Source organism: Xenopus laevis, chromosome 1S, assembly GCF_017654675.1.
Source record: "Xenopus laevis strain J_2021 chromosome 1S, Xenopus_laevis_v10.1, whole genome shotgun sequence".
Taxonomy (NCBI): Eukaryota; Metazoa; Chordata; class Amphibia; order Anura; family Pipidae; genus Xenopus; species Xenopus laevis.
Genome location: NC_054372.1, coordinates 89,913,843 through 89,928,626, shown reverse-complemented (window position 1 = coordinate 89,928,626; position 14,784 = coordinate 89,913,843). Strand labels below are relative to the sequence as shown.

The window sequence follows — 14,784 nt, the reverse complement described above, 5'->3', positions numbered from 1 at the left end:
TAAATTTTCAGTTTACTTGCTGAGACCTAATGTGAAAGACAAATATATATATATATATATATATATATATATATATATATATATATATATATATATACACACACACAGTATATGCATAAGATGTTGCACAGTTTATAACTTTTTTCCACAGAAAAAATGCATGGCAGACAAGATGAATACAGAGGTTGTTGTTCCTCCCGATGACAACTCAGGGCAACAAGAAAGCAAGGTAATTTGGTGCAAAGCAGGATTTTATTTTCAGGGTAGTGTGCAATATAGGAACAATATGCTTATGTGACACGAAGAAATAACACAAGGTACACAAGTGGAATGTAAATAAATACATTAAAGAGTTTGATTGAACAATATAATGCGTTTATGCATATTTATTAATGCATAATACAATGCATATTTTTCCCAAACAGGTGGAAGTTGTATTTTGGCTGCTCTCTATGCTGGCTACCCGAGATAAGGATGACATGTCACGTACCCTTTTGGCAATGTCCAGCTCCCAGGACAGCTGTCAGGCCATGCGCAAATCTGGCTGCCTCCCCTTGCTAATTCAAATCCTGCATGAGGCAGAGCGAGATGAAAGTACACAAGACTCTTCTGCATTTAAGGATGCCAGGATGCGTGCAAATGCTACCCTGCACAATGTTATTTTTTCTCAGCCAGACGAAGGACAGGCTAAGAAGGAGATGAGAGTTCTGCACATCTTGGAACAGATTCGTTCTTACACAGAAACCTGCTGTGACTGGATGCTAGAGCATGAACGAGGAGGGAACATACATGAGTGCAACCCAGGTACAAAAGTTTAGTCTAACTGTATAAGCCATAAGAATTTCTCAGAGCATACAGCTATAATATACAGGATGGAATTATATTGGGCATATACCACGAGCAGTCAAAAGAACTGTGCAAAAATGTTTTTAAACAATTCTTTATACCAACCCTTAATGTCTCTATCTCATAACAAGCTCTGCCCATTACTCTATTTCCAGTCCCTGTGGAGCCACAGATCTGCCAAGCAAGCTGTGCAATCATGAAGCTGTCATTTGATGAGGAATATCGCAGGGCAATGAATGAGCTTGGTATGATGCACAATAAATCTCCATTTTATCAGTTTGCACCATTGCTGGCCATCACTTACTTTTACAGACCCACATTTTACACAGAAAGGGAAAAGATGTAGGAAAGACAGAAATAAAAAATTGTCATCTGCCTTAAGAAAGGAAAAATAAGGACAGAAAGAGGATGTTTAGTTTAATAAGAGAACACAGTAAATGTCAATAATTAAAGGGATTGTTCACCTTTAAATTAACTTTTAGTATGATATAGAGAGTGATATTCTGAGACAATTTGCAATCGGTCTTCATTTTTTAATATTTTGTTTTTTATTCAGTAGCTATCCAGTTTGCAATTTCAGCATTGTGGTTGCCAGGGTCCAAATTACCTTAGCAACCATGCACTGATTTGAATAAGAGACTTGAATATGAATAGGAGTGACCAGGACAGAAAGATAAGTAATAAAAAGTAGCAATAACAATAAATGGGTAGCCTTATAGAGCATTTGTTTTTAGATGGAGTCAGTGACCCCCGTTTGAAAGCTGGAAAGAGTCAGAAAAAGAAGGCAAATAATTAATAAACCATAAAAAATAAATAATGAAGACTAATTGAAGTTACTTAGAATTAACCATTCAATAACATACTAAAAGTTAACTTAAAGGTGAACCACCCCTTTAAGTGAATATAACAGATCTCCTGTAAATAACAATTTACTGGATCCAGTCATTTTGTTTTAGAAATGGCCCCCAAAGAGTTAAATTTCCTTCTAAGCTGTGTGAAAGACCATGTGTTTTTGCAAATGATTTCTCATAGGAATAATTAGTAGATGTTTCTGATGTTTTTATAGTAGATGTTTCTGAGAGTTTGCAGAGAGTTTAGATACTGATATTCTATTGCGGGGGTCCTCAAACTTTATTCTAGTAAATCTGTCCACCACTACAAAGATGGCATTCATACTAGATGATTTTACAGATCTACAATAAATCCATGGAGAAGGATTCCCATGTGGGATTATCGTACACAAATTTAAGCCACGCTGCTGGAGATACAAATATTTTATTTTAATAAATCAGAAAAACGTCTAGAGATTGGAGATCCAGTTTCTTGAGAAGCATCCTTAAACTTGGACAGAAGTTCAAGAAGAAGAAGAAGGATAACTTTTAAAGATATAAGGTTCTTCAGAATCTTTTTGATCAGTAGAGTCCATAAAGAGACAAAAAAGCACATTAGCCTTACTATTCTTGCAACCTGGCTTAAAAGCTAAAAGTAGAAGTTAAAACGTGAGAATAATAAAGCCCACCTAGCCTAGCATGGTTTTAACTTTTCGCTGATTTAAGATACTCCAAATGTCTATGGTCAGAATAAACAAGAATTGGATGTAAAGATCCCTCTAATAAATGTCTTCATTCTTCAAAAGCAGATTTTATAGCCAGGAGTTCATGAACATTGAAATCATAATTCATAACTCTATGGGATGGAGTTGACCATAAGGGGCTTGTCTCTGTGAAAGAACAGCTTCAATAGCTACTTCAGAAGCATCGACCTCAAGTAGAAAGGGTTGAGCAGGGTCAATGTCAATGAGGATGGATGCAGAGGTGAAACAAGACTTTATAACTCAAACACAAGCTGCACCTCAGGAGACCATAGAAACCTTTTAGAAGAGCTGGTAAGGCAGATTATGGGAGTTATCACATGAGAAAGGTCTTTAAAAAAATTTCGATAAGAATTAGCAAAGTCACTTAATCTTTGGTCTGCTTTTCTGTTAGTTGCAGTAGGCCAGTCAAGGATAGCTGAAATTTTATGATGTCCATAGGGATGTCAGGGATGGGCCAAGGTCAAGGGCAGGCAGCTCAGGATCAAAACCCGGAATCAGGCAGAGGTCAGCAAGGATACAGCAGCTAAATTTAGGCTGGGGTCTTTAACAGGTGCAGAGAGATCACAAACAAAGGCTTAGAAATGCGCTGGAAGGCAACGATCACTTCTCAAGGAAGTGCAGGCCTCGGCATCTATTTAAACATACTGTGTGCATGCACAGAGTTCGACGCACACATGCACACAGATGACACGACGCACAAATCCTGGCATACACACGTTGCTGAGGACCAGGACAACCACAGCCACATGGTCCTAGCACCTTACAGTTTGACTGCTATGGGGTGTTAGGGAAATGACAGACAGAACTTTTGTAAATTTCCCCAGCAGTGATTTGCATGTTAGCCTTTGGAGAGAAAACTAAGGATGTTTTATCGTCAATGTAGTTGAGTTTAATTGCCACAAAGCATTCTGTGTGTAACTGCCTTTAAAGCTCAACAGTGGTGCCAGACTCTAACAACCCTTTCATTTTTAAATTCCCAGTGCAAACTAATAGGGAACAAACAAGCAGTAAGCATAGATTATTCACCATTAACAGTATATTTAGAAAATTATTACTCAAAAACATTGTTTAATACTTTATAAACTATGGCAGTTTTTGGAGGGAGGAATATTTCTTTAGGTCCGGAGACAATATCAATCCTTTTTGTGTTTGTGTGATGAAATATATCTTCTGGCACTAATTTTTGACTCTTATTTACACTGCTGTCTGAAGAACAAAGCACATCTGACTGGATAAATAGTAGAACCAAATATTCCTATATAAAAGGTTATTTACAGAAACTGATCCATATTATATTATTAGATTTATATTTTTTAAAAATACAGATATAGAAAATCCAAAAACTTATACAGTAAGTTGCCTTATAATACCCTGTGTATGTATTGAAATAGAAGGACAAAAAGGTGTATACTATATTATTACAGTATTATTTGAAAGGCAAAGTCAACTTTAAAACTTTGGGGTTGATGATGCATACCCCAGTCACTAACCTGGTCTTCCTAAGTGCGTTATGTCTATTCTGTTCTTTGAGAAACTCACCACTTTACTTTACATTAATATGCAGCAGTACTGTCTTAACAATAATACAAGTGTATAATACAAGTGTATAATGTGCTGCCATTGGCTTGGCGCATAACAGCTGTAAACAGCAAAGCATGCTTACATGCACTCTGCCTGGCACACTCAAGCATGTGTCGACAGAGGACAGAACACTTGGAGTGAAGGCAAAATGTTACTTCTGCAGCTTAGTGTTGGGGTGTTGGAGTTTTGTGTAAAACAAACGTTTTACCACCCAAGGAGTCCAGATAAGTGACCTAGGTTACAGGAGTTGGGGAAGTCCTATACACATCAGCACCCGTCAAGGTTTTATAACTGACTTCATTAATAACCAATCACTTTTGTATCTGATATTTTTAAGAAATGTATTTGCAATTTGTGTTTTTAATTTAGGTGGCCTACAGGCTATTGCTGAGCTCCTTGAGATGGACTATCTGATGAACAGAATGACAAGTGATCCCCTTAGCTTAGCCTTAAGGCGCTATGCGGGAATGGCTCTCACTAATCTTACTTTCGGGGATGTAGTGAACAAGGTAGAAGGATCATTAACATATAACACAAGATACTGCAAGACATAGTTTATTTCTTTATATGGCAAATACATTACCTGTCCTGCATTCTTTAACAGGCGACACTATGTTCCCGCCGAGGTTGCATGCAGGCAATTGTAGCTCATCTGGCATCTGAAAATGAAGAATTGCAGCAGGTGAGATTAAATTAAAAAGAAAATGAAGCAGAAGAGTTTTGGGGGGGGGGGATGTGAGAATATTTTTACTAATGTTAATTTCTCATATGTTCTAGGTGGCATCCAGTATCTTAAGAAATCTGTCATGGAGGGCAGATATTAATAGTAAGAAAATTCTGCGTGAAGTCGGCAGTGTGATCAGCTTAATGCAATGCGCTTTGCGGGCCAATAAGGTAAGCATCTTGAAGGCATTGCATTTTTTTTAATCATGTTTAATTTAAAATGTCAGTGCAGAGCAGCAGGAACAACAAAGTACAGCTTTATGCATAAAATACTCTTTTAATATGAATAAAACTATGGTGGGATTTACTATTACAAGTTTATGTCTCTGCACTTTCAGGCTCATTAATGTTGTTACTATGGATTGGTGGACAATTAGTAACAAGAGTCTGAATAATTTAAATATTTGTGCAACTCAAAATGGCAAGTATTTTATAGCAGTATAATTTTATGAAAGCAAATCAGGTTTTATGAAAATGCAACCACAATGTCTGCCCTATTTATAAATGTCTAAAATGTATTATAACCAATAATAAATCACTGCATGAACCTATACCTCACTTCTGCCCAACAAAAATCAGGATGAAGGTTCCTACTGAGTCACATCTCCCAACATTATTAGTTTAAAATAGTTTAGAAATATTGGCCATGCCACGTTTCCACTATGTCACGGAAATACATATAGGAGGGTATGCAAATACTGTGTAGAACATACCTACCAAGTCACTGGACTAAGAGACCAAATCATGATTGAGAAGAAACACAGACCTTATTTTGTCTTGTAGAATATTACCTGTTTACTGAATGTATAAGTATTAATTTATCTAATTTTTTTTTTTTTTGTAAAGGAGTCAACACTGAAAAGTGTACTCAGTGCTCTGTGGAATCTCTCTGCACACAGCACTGAGAACAAGGCCTCTGTCTGCTCAGTGGAGGGATCGCTGGGCTTCTTAGTCAGCACATTGACCTACAAGTGCCAGAGCAATTCGTTGTCAATCATTGAGAGTGGTGGAGGAATCCTGCGTAATATATCCAGTTTGATTGCTACACGTGATGATTACAGGTTAGTAATGAAATGCATCTCTTCCCCCATAATTCTAGGGTAATTGCAGTTGCGCTCCTACTTATGTCTATACAATTGTGTGCACAATTTTAGGTGTAGGCATTGCATTCAAAGGGGCATTTGCAGCCGATTCACTGGGCATAAGTTGCTGCACCTATTGGGGCAACCTCCTGTGGGAACCCTGGAGCTTCTACCAGGCCCTGGGTAGAAGGTAGTTTTAGGGTTCCCCAGCACCAATAGGCACATCAGAAGAGACAGGGTTGATGTATTGGCAACCCCCGTGGAAACGTAGAAGGATATGTGGATGCAAGTACCTTAACAAATTTTGTCAATATTTGCTGTATGTATTTTAGAGCACCCATTCCCATTTTTTTTGTGTCTGCATGGGCATATGACTATTTTATTTTCTTAGTACAATTTCTCACAGCCTGCAGGTGGAGGTTGAAATCCTAAGCTATGATAATGGATACCTTATTGTCTATGAATCATATATCTCTATACATATAGAGAAACATAAACACACACACACACACACACACACACGGATCCTAAGTATTTTAATTCCATGCAGGGCATTTGCAAGTAGTTTGGATTTTACTTCATGTACTCTGATTTAAATCAGAATTTCAGCTCTTTAACATGATGGGGCCGCTTGAATCTCATGGCAGCAGCACCGTTGTAACAGTCAATATTGCACAGTCCAGTCACATATAATTGTCAAAAACAAGTTGAATATGTTGAACAGCATCTGACATTTATACTAGCTTTATATATTTTTGATGCCTTTTTTTGTCTTACAGGCAGATCCTGCGTGATCACAACTGTCTCCAGACTCTTCTGCAGCATCTCAAGTCTCACAGCTTGACCATAGTCAGTAATGCCTGTGGAACTCTATGGAACTTATCTGCACGGTGTGCTCAGGATCAGGAGCTTTTGTGGGATCTAGGAGCTGTCAGTATGTTACGAAACCTCATTCACTCCAAGCACAAGATGATTGCCATGGGCAGTGCAGCTGCACTAAGAAACTTGCTTGCACACCGCCCTCTGAAGTACAAGGATGCTTCTGTAATCTCTCCTGGTTCCTGTATGCCTTCTCTATATATGAGGAAGCAGAAGGCGCTGGAAGCTGAGCTGGATGCAAGGCACTTGGCTGAAACCATTGACTCTATGGACAAACAATGCCTTAAATCACAGCCAGTGAAGGGTCCACTGAGGCACATTGAAAGCCTGGTTAAGGATTATGCATCAGATTCTGGTTGCTTTGATGATGATGAAATTCCAAATACGTCCATCAGTGCAGAAACTGGCAACTCCTCTGTACTTTCTATGTATCTTAACCTGTCCTATACCCAAGGGCAGAACATTCCACGAACAGGGTCCCTAAAGAGAGCAGGAGAGCTAGAGAAGGTTGACAGCCGTAAAAATGAAATTAAGAAACCACATGAAAATGTCTCAACAGCTGATAAATTGGCAACTAAAATGCCTTCTGCAATATCTAAGATAGACAGACTTTTTGAAGATGTTTCTACAATGCATACATCTTCAGATGACAGTTTTAGCCTGAGCTCAGAGGATCATTGCATTGACTGGCCCTGTGGTACACATGAGCTACATGAAGCTAGAGCTCATTCCTGTTCTCCTTGTAGATTATCAGACAACAGTGGTCTATTAAGGCGAAATAATATAAGTAGAGCACAAGCTCTATTGCGCTTGAAAACTGCTTACACAAGCCTCTCTAATGACAGTTTAAACAGTGGCAGCACAAGTGATGGATACTGTCCAAAGGAACATATGAAACCCTGCAGCAGAGCTACCTTTATGGATTACAAGGATGAGTTGCATAGGTATCAAAAACGCCCAAGTCGTCTGGATCTAAAGAGTGTTTTGGTCCTCAAACCAGAAAGAAATGAGTTAGCTGAACACCAGAAAAAAGAAGTGCCTCCCATAGAAGATCAAAGGCAGCTTTACGACCCAGCAATTAAAGGTGTATCACTTAAAAGTCTGAAGAACAAAGAGGGTACTGAGAAAACTGAAGATTTTGTAAAAAACACAAGTAGCCCTTTACCAGCAGATCCTTTGGTGCACACCATAAAGCTATCTCCTTCATATAAGCACATTGGAAATGTATCGAGTAATGTGTCAGGGGTTCCTGGAAGTAGTGTACAACAAAAAAAATCATGGTTGCTCACATCACAGATACCTGACTCTTATATAAAGACTTTTGAAAATGCTTCTAATCACTCCTCAACAGAACAGGAATCACTACAAAAATATGCAGTAGAGGGAACCCCAATAAGTTTCTCTCGATGCAGTTCTCTTTCCTCTCTATCATCGGGAGATAACATACTGGATGGGCAAAGCCGTAGTGATAATGAGATAGACAGCGACTCATCCCTAGAGATACTAGAGATGGAGGAAGGCAATATACAAAGCAAGTACAAAGAAATAAAATATTCAGCAGTAAAACAAAGAGCAGTTTCTCCTGTTACATCCCAAACCATGGTTATTCCTATCCCAAAACCTGAAAAACATTTTTTCCGGGACATTTCACCTTCTAGGAATGAGGACATGACTCCTTCCAGCTCTTCAGATAATTATATTCAGGAAACTCCTTTGGTGATGAGTCGTTGCAGCTCAGTTAGTTCCCTTGGTAGCTTTGAGAGTCCTTCCATTGTCAGTTCTATTCAGAGTGATCCATGCAGTGAGATGATTAGTGGAACAATAAGCCCAAGTGAGTTGCCAGATAGCCCTGGACAGACCATGCCACCAAGCAGGAGCAAAACTCCAAGCTTTGAGACTAGTGGGCACCCAGAAAGAGAGACTAGCCAGTTCAATATACAGTGGGAGAACAATGTAAAAAAGTTCATGGAAATAACAGATTTTAAAGAAAGGTTTCAGATTCCAAGAGATATTGACTCCATGATTTATTTCACAGTGGAAAAACCAACAGAAAATTTCTCTTGTGCCTCAAGTCTGAGTGCTTTGCCTTTGCATGAACATTACATTGAGAAAGACGTGGAGCTGAAACTCATTCCTCCCTTTTCTGACAAAAATTGTTTAAACTTTGTTGCACATGAGAAACAAGCAGAAAATATGGAGGAAAGGATCCTGGGAATGATGTCAAAGTCTGAACTCGAACTTGTTTCCGATGATGATATTGATATTTTAAAAGAGTGCATAAATTCAGCCATGCCCTCTCATTTACGTAATGCTAAAACATCAGTCCTTTCAGGACATATACTTAATTCATCAAGTACAAAGCCCACTCATCTCCCAGTATATATGTTGGTTCCAGCACATACACAGCTGACAGAACCAAAGATCTTCCAATCAAAGAAAGACTTGCTTAAGGATGACTCTTCTTACACTGATTCAGCAGAGGGGACACCAGTTAACTTCTCCAGTGCTGCATCCCTTAGTGATGAAACATTACATTACCCTCTTAAAGAAGACCAAGATCTGAAAGAAAGGCAGAGAATCCAGAAAGAAAAAAGAGAATTTGGGACCATGTTAGATAGTGATTTGGAAAAAAAGAGAAAACCAATATACACAATGGAAAATGTAGCAGATCATGAGGAGATGAGGATACATTTTCACTATGCAAACCAAGCCAAAATTAATAGCAAAGGAAAGAGACCCACTAATCCAGCTTATCCATTAAAAGCACAACAAACAACAACCCTTGGAGGCCCTGAACCACAGGGTAAAGTAAAATATGATTCTATGACTTTTGTCTCTCCTGGTCATCCATCAAAACTGGATTTGAATCAGTGTGAATATGTCCATGGAAACTTAGCTTTTCAGTCATTCTGCCACACCACACCAACTGAAGAGGCAGTTTATTGTTTTTACGAGGAGGACACAGATACACTGTGTTCAAACAAAAATTCTCCAAAAATAAAACAGGAGCCATCAAAATCTCCTAGAAAAAGTCTCCATAAACGAGTGTCAAAGAGAGAAACCGATAAGCTTCCAGTAGCTAGCAAATCCAGCAATTCTACTTCTACATTCTCAAATTTAATAGAGGATGAACCCATCCCTTTCTACTCTCTCAGTTCATCTATGAGTTCACTCAGTGACATGGAACTTTTATGTGCCACAGAAAAGGTAGATAAATTCAAAAGACATTCAGCTAGGCTTCAGTGCAGGAGTCTAAGTATTCATGCTGGAAATAGAGATTCCTCTGTCAGTCGAACTTCAGATGAGGAAATATGCTCCTCTTCAGTATTACCTAGGAGAAGAAGAACCTCAGCCCGCAAAAGGAAACACAAGATTAAACTCTCTGGTAAAAGTGATCTTCAACAAAGTTCTGTTGAAGACAGATCACCAGACGGAGGTGAGATGTCGGATTTAGACAACATAGACTGGGAAGCAATCAAAGAAGGTGCTAATTCCATTGTCAGCTGGATACACCAAGCTGCTTCCTCTATCTCCGGGAGCACTTCATCTCTATCAAGAGGCCCTTCATCTGATTCTCTTATGTCTAGCCCATCAACATTGACACATCAACCTTTACAAGTAAATCATAAACAAAGCAGAGAATGGCCTTTGCGTAACAGGATCCAGAATTTCAACAAAGCTGACACAAACTGTAATCAAGAAGCTAAAAATGTCAGAGAAAGAAAAGTTATTTCTAACCAAAAGCAAGCATCTAACATCCCTATGGTTCTCCGAGGTCGTACAGTTATTTACGTACCAGCCAAGGAGAAAGAATCATCAACCAAACTACTTCAAAATCAAACTCCTCACATTGAAGATCCAACAAAGGTGGCGACCACTGTGCGATCTCGAAGCCTCCATCGCCTAGGGAAATCTTCAGACCTTGGAGTGGAATTGACATTGCCTAAAAGAAGTGCTACACCCCCGGCTTGTATCAGAAATGCATCCTCCTCTAGCTCCTCTCGAAATGCAACTTCTTCACATAAAGCACAAGAGGCAATTTCCAAAAGGTCCAAAAATACCCAGGTTCTTCCTGGTAATAAGACTCAGAAGTCCCCTGTAAGAATTCCATATATGAAAAAGCCTACACCACGTTGCCCCCCTGGTACTTCACCACTTGCTATAGAAACTGTCAGCCCTCGGCAGAGTCCCAACAGGAGATTAAGTCCTCAAGGTAGCAGACTTAACCAAGTTAAGAGCAATGAATCTGGTATGTTACGCCAGGTAACTTTCATCAAGGAAGCTTCAGGAAGTATGAGACGTCAACACTCTGACCTGTCAGTGTCACAGAGACAACACCATATTCCTCCCAACAAAAACTCAGCTCTACCTGCTGTTTTTCTCTGTTCTTCTCGATGTGAGGAACTAAAAGTCCACAAACAAACTAAGCCAAAAATGACCACTTCTCCTAACTGCCCTCCTAGAAGAACAAGCTCTGAAAGTCCCTCCCGCCTTCCAGTTAGGAATCTTCCTCCCCCTCCTGAACCATTTAAGAGATACTCCTCTTCTCCTCACATAAATCTCCCAGGGCCACGTGGTGAGTTTAGGAAAGACCATAATGGTTCCAAAGCTGAGGGCACAAGAGTCCCAAGAACTCACACTGCATCTAGCCAAGGCAGAGCAACCTGGAGAAGAATTAGAGATGAAGATATCCCCCATATTCTCAGGAGCACTCTTCCAGCATGTGCTCTGCCACTTACTGATGATGTATCCGAGCCACGCCGGAAAACAAGTGATGCTGTAGTACAGACTGAAGACATTACGGTCACAAAGACTAACTCCAGCACTTCACCCACTCTAGAGAGCAGCTCCATGGGAAGTAGAAACAGACCTGGCTTAGCCTCATCGCTACTGCCAGAGCTGGGAAAAAGTGCAGTTGCTGTTGTAAACCTACCTACCAGTAGGCATAGCTCTCCCAGCCGTGCTGCACGTGTAACACCTTTTAACTATGTGCCCAGCCCAATCTTGACAGTAACAGAGGAAGCTGCAGGGAAAGTTACTAGTGAATAAGTGAAGCAATTACAGTCTACTTTTCTTAGCTGGTGGAACAGAGTTTATTGCCATCCCCAAGGCATGCATGGTTCATAAGTGCAGAACCCAAATATTAAAACTATCCTTTCCTGTCTTGTCACTGATCCATGAATCCTGTGCACTTTGGAATAATAAATATTTCTTATTGGAATTGACTTTATAATGTGTAATGCAAATAACGGCACTTTATGGATATGTAAATTTGACACATCTGCACATTTGACATGTATTGAAGCAAATTAATTGCCAGGAAATGGAAATGTTTTGTCATATGATTTAACTTGGAGCACAAGTTATTTTATTAAAGGATAGTGGTGAAAATGTGGATATTATATGTAAAATTAACATATTTTCTTCCTGTATGAATGTGTGCTAAAAGAGATTCCCTTTCCTGTGGACGCAATCAAGAACTATCAATATAAAATGTGCAAGTAAATGCAAACACTTATGAGTCACTGGGCCTGAGTGCAGTCCATATGCCAAGACATATCCAAAAAAGAAGAGCGATCCGCACTTCACAGGACTTATAACATCCAAAGTGCTTTATTACTAGTACCAACATTAAAGGCTGGTGGTCCAGGTGAAATGTTGGTACTTGCCATAATGCACCTTGATTAAACTATTGACAAAATGCCTACATATAATCCTTCAAGCAAAGCCTTAATATAAGTGTAGCTACATGTTTCTTACACATACTGGCTATCCTAACAAAGTATAACCACAGCTCTGCTTATGAGAAGATTCCAACTACTATAAGAGCAGAGAATGAAAAAAATGTTCAAACTTTTTCTTATTGCCAAATTTAAAGCTCCAACAATGAATGGCTTTGGGCATTAGCTGGCGTTCCAGGCAACTTGAATAACGATCATTGGCCATTTTATGAGCATTTGTTGCAGCACTTGGGTTTTTTTTTTTTCCTTATTATATTGAAATTCCATGTGCTTAGAATATTTTTAATTTAACCATGCGCTTTCTCAGCTTTCATTCCTTCTTTCATTCTTTCAGCCATTTTACAGTGTCTTCTTAATCTTTGTTACGCCTCATGGACAGTGAATTGGACAACGAGGAAACTAAATGAGCTAACTGTTCCTGCCTGCAGTCAATTTCAGGGTATATCTTGCTCCCTTTTTGAAACTATTCAACCCAAATATATATGGGAAGGGAGGAACATGAACAATTCCAGGTTTTTTACATGCATTGAAGAGACTTGAGAAAGTGTAACCTTAGCACAGAACAAGAATTTTCCTCACTATGTCTGCATTTTCCAGTGTTAGAAAAGAAATTCAAATGCCATTTGAGTTTATTATATGTATGAAATGTAAAAATTAATAAAATCCACCATTTATGAAAATAAAATGTTGCCTGGTTATTGGTACCCAAAGTTAAAAAACAAAACAAAATCTGTAAGTTATTGTTACTTTTGCAAATAATATATACATTTTGTTAATGTACAAATGTTTGGGTCATCTTTCAATAAGGCTGTTTACAAAGCTTACTAATTCCTTTATATATTTACTAATGCTTACAAAATTAAGTTTAATGGCAAATTTTATTTTCAATAATTTTCTAGAAGAACTGCATTATTTGGATAAAGTGCAAAGGTGCCTACAAATTTGGCTATGACTGCAGTCATAGATCCATGTTTGCAGTGGTGAAACGATAGAGGAAGCAGACCCCACAGTCGCAGTGGTCCCAGACAGCAGGGTTGGCTTCTTCTATAGCAGTGATTCCAAACTAGTAGTTTATGAGCAACATGTTGCTCACCAACCCCTTGGATTTTGCTCTCAATGGCCTCAAAGCAGGTGCTTATTTTTGAATTCCTGGCATGGAGGTATAGTGTAAAACAAAGCCTCCTGTAGGCTGTAAGTCCACATAGAGGCTACCAAATGATCAATCTCAGAACTACTAGAAAATCATGTTAACATTAAATAAACCCAATAGGGTTGTTTTGCTTCAAATACAGATTAATTATATCTTAGTTTGGATCAAGTACAAGCTACTGTTTTATTATTACAAGAAAAGGGAAATCAATTTTAGAAATTTAAATTATTACCTTATAATGGAATCTATTGGAGATGGCCATTCCATAATTTGGAGCTTACTGGATAACAGTTTTCCAGATAACAGATCCCATACCTGTACCACCCAGAAACATTTATAATGATTATTTTGCTCCCCAACTCTTTTTACATCTCAATGTTGCTCACGGGTAAAAAAGGCTAGAGACCCCTGCATGTGGCTGTGTAGGATGCTACCCCATAGGCTAGACTGTAAAGTCAGATCAGATAAAGTTGGATGGAGTCTTTTCTTCATGCATTTACATCTGAAAGTCAATATATTCCAATGAGGAAAAAAAAGTATTTCCGACAACATCCATTTTTATCTTGTCAGATGTAGATGCACCATGCAGTGTTCACATCAGAAAGCCCTGTCGTATCGGATGAAACATTTGTACATGTAGTTTATGCATCAGATTTTTATATCAGATCCGTTATATTTTATATTGCAACTACATCCGTTTTGTTGGATGAGTTTATCAACCCAACACCATCCTACAAAAGCGCTGTGGAGTTTAGCCCTAAAAGGGGAAGTAGGGGACAGAAGTGCAGTGTGGATGGGCCACAACTATTCCAAAGCAATACATTTGCTTTTTTGAGTGGGAATGTTGGGGAAGGTAGCTCTGATCTGGCATGTATATAAAAACACTGACCCTCAGAACACCCTGGAGGCAGCTTTTCCAGTACATGAAGTAGAGGTCTGATACAAATGAACTGCAGGTTGTTTCACTACAGTGGAGAAAATACTCCCAATATATTTTTTTAAGGTTTTATCTTGAATTATACATGTGTGTTTTTGACCATGCCCCTTTCTGTGGCCACACCCCCTAATTACTATGTTCATTTTACAAAATTTGGCAGGTTATGAAAATAATTCTCCTTATCTGAACTGTTTTTTTGTGTCCCAACATTGTTACAAAGTATCTTATTTGCACCTGTTAGCTGTTCTGTG

At 38.8% G+C, this 14,784-nt stretch overlaps 1 protein-coding gene across 2 annotated transcripts in view; it reads left to right on the top strand.

Annotated features, from left to right (window-relative positions):
* Nucleotides 1–13,131, top strand: part of LOC108704666 (adenomatous polyposis coli protein 2-like) — a 31,327-nt gene extending 18,196 nt beyond the window's left edge. For both annotated transcript variants that reach the window (XM_041579898.1, XM_041579897.1), the window contains exons 9-16: nucleotides 152–229; nucleotides 426–804; nucleotides 1,002–1,091; nucleotides 4,391–4,530; nucleotides 4,626–4,703; nucleotides 4,799–4,915; nucleotides 5,591–5,805; nucleotides 6,606–13,131. In XM_041579898.1, the coding sequence (XP_041435832.1) occupies nucleotides 152–229; nucleotides 426–804; nucleotides 1,002–1,091; nucleotides 4,391–4,530; nucleotides 4,626–4,703; nucleotides 4,799–4,915; nucleotides 5,591–5,805; nucleotides 6,606–11,754 (6,246 nt within the window). In that variant the 3' untranslated portion in view covers nucleotides 11,755–13,131. The remainder of the gene's footprint in view (nucleotides 1–151; nucleotides 230–425; nucleotides 805–1,001; nucleotides 1,092–4,390; nucleotides 4,531–4,625; nucleotides 4,704–4,798; nucleotides 4,916–5,590; nucleotides 5,806–6,605) is intronic.
* The last annotated feature ends 1,653 nt before the right edge of the window (nucleotides 13,132–14,784 follow it).